General features: G+C 38.4%; 1 protein-coding gene across 1 annotated transcript; it reads right to left on the bottom strand.

The window, feature by feature from the left end:
• Positions 1–294: 294 nt before the first annotated feature.
• Positions 295–2,307, bottom strand: LOC128126603 (polygalacturonase-like). The gene is made up of 3 exons (XM_052764441.1): positions 1,819–2,307; positions 1,438–1,727; positions 295–1,322 (listed from the first exon to the last, which is right to left on the bottom strand). Exons 1-3 carry the CDS (start codon positions 2,260–2,262, stop codon positions 875–877), a joined length of 1,182 nt encoding a protein of 393 aa, XP_052620401.1. The 5' UTR covers positions 2,263–2,307; the 3' UTR covers positions 295–874.
• Between the last annotated feature and the right edge of the window lie 2,574 nt (positions 2,308–4,881).

Consider the following 4,881-nt stretch of genomic DNA (forward strand, 5'->3'; position numbering starts at 1 on the left):
CACATATAGTTTTGAGTTTACAACCGTAATCGGACACCGTATGATTTCCCTTCTGAAGTTGAGGAAGTTATTCATGGAGTATGCAACCATTAAATGGAGTAGTGTTTGTAGGAGTTTCAAGATCGTACCATACCTCACCGATTATTTTTAGGCCGAATGCCCTAACCTTGGCATCTTCAGAGAGGGAAGAATAAAGCAGAAGAATAAATAGTTGGTCAGCCTCTTGCTGAGAGGGATAGGTAAGATAGGGAGAAGCTTTACCTACTTGCATCAACAATTGTGGGTTCCGGAGAGCTAACGGTGCCATGCACGTATCCTGTGAGTTTTTGAGTTTCGGACAGGCAAGGAGTGGCAGGACCTGATTATGCCACAACAAAATAATTATAAGATGATCGCTTAATAATAGCATATGAAGTAGAGCGGCTAGTGAAAAAGACACATTCATCACTGGTGGAGTCGCCGCCGCAATTGACAATAGTAGGGAAGAGAGAGAAATCGAGAAGTGGAAAAAAATATGGATCAGTAGCTATGTTGTATATTGAAGAATATAAAGTACAAGTTACAACATATAGGAAAGGAAATAAGAAATTATCCTATTTTAGAAGATCTATGTACACACAATGGACTTTATGATGCTGTGTTGACTAATTAACAACTAGATCTACCCCAAAAAGAAAAAAGGTTTGTGCTTTTTCGGATGTATCAAAAGTTGTCCGGTTTATATCAAACACCAGATTGATTGTCTATCAGAAATTTTCGTGCTTCAACTAATTTTGGAGGTGGAAATGTCCAATCTTTTATTTGTCTGCTTCGGATGTATAAAAGTCCCGAATAAGATTGCGTAATTTTTTTTTCCTAGAATCGAGTACTTGAATTAGAGACAACTTGTAGGTTGAAGTAATCCAGAAGCAGTACCAGCAGCAAAGGAGCAAGAGGAGACTGCTGGTTGACCCGCATATTTTAGGTTAACATCCTTTAGTCTGATATTAGTGCATGGCTTCCCCTTTCTACAATCAAATTTCACTGCCACCCGTGTTGCTGATGTTCCATGTACATCCTCATACAGCACGTTGCTGATCTTTACTCCTGAAACCTGATTCGGGCAATTCTCATTGTTTGGGCAGTAATTTGCATCTATTAGTATCGGATTTTTTACGTTCACCATACTTGCATGCTGGAAAACAACATCCTTCACGAATCCATTGCTACGTCTTGCCCATGTCTTTATCCTTAAACCATTGTCACTACCTATAAATGTCGCAGTTTTTACAGTAACATTCTGAACACCCGCTTCTATAACATCCCAACCTAGACTCCCGATGCTGCATCCACATAACACAACTAATTAACACATACACAAACACACTTGGAGAAGAATAATAATATATCATAGTTCAAAACAAAACTATAGATGTTATATATAAAAAACTCATGTACCTGATGCCATGACCGGGGCCACAAACCACCTTCTCTATCCAGATGTTAGAATTGCCAGGGCCAATGGAGATGCAGTCGTCCCCTGTGGAGATCTTAGAATTCAAGATAGTGACGCCTGTGGAAGATGATAAATGGATACCATCTGTGTTTGGGCTGAGCCCGGGTGCTGAGATGCTCACCCCTTGTAGCTTGGCATTGGTGCATGCATATAACAGGATGTGGAACATTTGGCTGTTTAATGACCTTAAATTACTGATCACTATGTTTTGGGAATGGTAGATGCCAAGTGTCTGTAACATTAATGATATATATATATATATAATCTTAGAAAGGAATTTAAAAACAACTATATAAAAAAGTTTATAAGGGGTGCATACGAACCGTAGCTCCTTTAGGACATGTCTTTCCAGAGGATTTGCAGGCCCATAGAGAAGAACCTTGGGCATCAAGGGTTCCACCGGAGATTGTAACATGGTTAGTCCGGTAAAACTTAATCCAAACTTGGGCGTTGCCTACAGCATTATACGTTGAGGGAGCCACCAAAGTACCATCTATCTTCATTGTGATGGCTTTGCTCTTACATGTTTGGCCGGAGAATGTGATTGCAGAACCAATCAAGTACCTGCCAATGGGTACATAGATGATGGCGGGATTTGTTGAATTACAGGCCAAACCCCATGCTTTTAGGAATGCACTTCTTGAGTCTAAGCGCCCATTGGCTTTGGCTCCAAAACTTAGGACGTTATATGTTACCTTTGCTGAATATGAGTACTGAAAGAGGAGGAAAATCATCAAGACTGGAACAATATTTAGTTTGGTGACCATGATGAATTCGTTAAGAAATGTTATAGCTCTATAACCAACCCGTTGATTCAGTTATTTATATCTGTTAAAATTGATTGCATAATCGAGGTATGCACCGGGGGTAGGTTGTTTTATTGATAATGATTGATATGAAGTACTCCGTATGTATAGGATTACGTACTGATCCATCGAGATGGTAACATGCAGGGAATATTAATCATGTAACCTCCATAATATATTAACATCTAAACAAGTCTGTATAATATTCATTTCACAAAATGTGGTTTGAAATTTCGATAAAAAGGTTATTCTAATTATGAAGTTATATTAAAATGGTGTGAATGGTATTGGTAGATGTTATATATGTATTTAATATAGTTATCCTAATGCAAATGGGAATGAATATGCAGGGGCTTATGATCTCACATGGATTAATAGCGGAATGTCAACACTGCCTAAAAAAATTATTGAGGACGTTCTACAAAAATTATGTCAACCTTGAAATAGTTTTCTTCTTTGTAATAACTATAGATAGAAATCATTATATATTAAACTTTCAAATAAATTTAATATTATACTAAAAAGCTTATTAATTATATCCCTTAGAAAAACAAAGGCATCAAGAAATATTTAAGTGTTTATCCCAATATAGTATGTCAATGCAAGCGCAGGAGGGTGAAATTTCCCCAATCATGGTCACTTTAACATTAAGGATTTCTTGCAAGAGTATAAGCCAACAACGACTTACGATCCAAAACATGCCCTCCTAGCCTGCAATCCCAACCATCAATCCGATACCTGACCTGCCTATATCCCAAGAACATGTACCCCTGATCACATTACAAAACATCCATAACACATCAATCCACCAGTGCATTCCTGCACTGACATATTATCGCCAAACACAACGACCCTATTATGGGTTTACATACTAACTCTAAAATCCACAAGCCTGTTCACTCTTTCTACGAACTCAGAGAACTGAAAGGGCATCACCCCCACCATAGATAGCGGCATTCCAATCTATCAATCAACTACTCACTTCCAGCTGCAGTTCTTTAGCCGATCATAGCAACCGTTTCCTTCTTGAGTCTTGCGACTCGAATGCACGACCTTGAGCAACCCTACCACAAGGAATAATAGGTACATAACTACTGGATCATGTGCTTCCACGAATCATGGTATCAAACCATGCTATCTCTCCCGACCAGCCCTCAGAATCCCCAAAACTTCCTCGATGCGAGTATAGATCATGTCCTTCCAATAGTACGAGCTCAATACTACCTTCCACACCTATCCTTACTTTCCTGAAGAATCATCTTAGGTCCTCCAAGGCTTACTCAAAAATATCCTTCCGATACCTGCTCAACAACGAAACAACCGCATCAAAACACATCCTAGGTTCTCCTAGAGTTTCCCCACCTCCCCTGCTGAAGGGCTCCAATCAATGTCAGCCAACCACTTCATAAATACAATTACATGCAACAAAACTTAAATAATCCTTCGACTAAAGGACCCAACCCTACAACGGTTAGACTCAAACGAGGGTTGCGCAATAGGGACAAATCCTTCACTCTTAGATTTCTTAACCTCCATTGCATGTAACTTAATGTATTCATTTAATAGTTGGCTAACATCAACATGAGCCCCATAAAGCATGAAGCAATCAACATTCGAGCAACGGAGACGACTGGCACTCAAATACTACTAAATCTAGCAGATCCTCATACAGAATTCTAGATCATTATCTCCCACCATCTCGGATGAACCTTCACCCTGCACTCACTCTCTCGAGAGTAGCTAATCATTTCACGTGCTATCCGGCCATGAACTGCACCCACTCATGAAACTTCCACCAACCCTGTAGCACTCGTGTATGCTAATCATGAATAGCACTGGATCCTATAATTAAACAGTTGAATACTTGATTCTACCCAAGCCTTTCAACAAACAAGAACATGTAATTAGGCCAAACCAAACATTCTCAGGATATAGAATCTAAGTTATGTACAGGTATGATGCATACACTAAGCAACTACAGTAATGATGTCAATTTTATTTAAGAAAGAAACCTAGGATGTCATGTATCATATAATCAACGACTTCTATCACACAATTCCTGAAGATCCTTAGCTTATCACTAGCATGCTGTTCAAAAATTCATAAATCAAATCATATCAGATAACATGTATGGATATTTTGGGAAAAACTTACTTGAGTGTATGCACCACACCCTTTCTTGTATTAGAAAAGCCTTTTCTTTAAAAACATTTTTGTTTGAAAAACTCTACCAAACACTTAATTTGAGTTCAGAAACACCCGAGAGTATGTCTGATTCCCTCAAACCAAGGCTCTAATACCAACTTGAAACGTCCCAAAAATAAGACCCGGAAATTTTCATTTTTAAATTAATAAAACAGTAAACCATATCATTGTCACAAAATCAAGGTGATCGAATTTTATCAATACATCATCATCATCAGAGTAAGTCATAAAATGCAGAAATGAATGGTGTGTGCTCGACAATCATCTCGGGCTTTTCCCTTTGAAACCAGAAGTGTTTGAAACATAAACTGAAAACCATAAGCACAAATGAAACATCCCCAAAATATGGTCCAACATTTTCATTTTAATTTAATA

The sequence above is a fragment of the Lactuca sativa genome, chromosome 6 (assembly GCF_002870075.4).
Source record: "Lactuca sativa cultivar Salinas chromosome 6, Lsat_Salinas_v11, whole genome shotgun sequence".
Lineage (NCBI taxonomy): Eukaryota > Viridiplantae > Streptophyta > Magnoliopsida > Asterales > Asteraceae > Lactuca > Lactuca sativa.

Excerpts from the sequence above, each read along its gene's own strand:
- LOC128126603 (XM_052764441.1), bottom strand. The coding sequence starts at position 2,262 with ATGGTCACCAAACTAAATATTGTTCCAGTCTTGATGATTTTCCTCCTC. Across the intron at positions 1,728-1,818 it reads CATGTCCTAAAGGAGCTACG|ACACTTGGCATCTACCATTC; the intron begins GTTCGTATGCAC and ends TTAATGTTACAG. Across the intron at positions 1,323-1,437 it reads GGCCCCGGTCATGGCATCAG|CATCGGGAGTCTAGGTTGGG; the intron begins GTACATGAGTTT and ends ATGTGGATGCAG.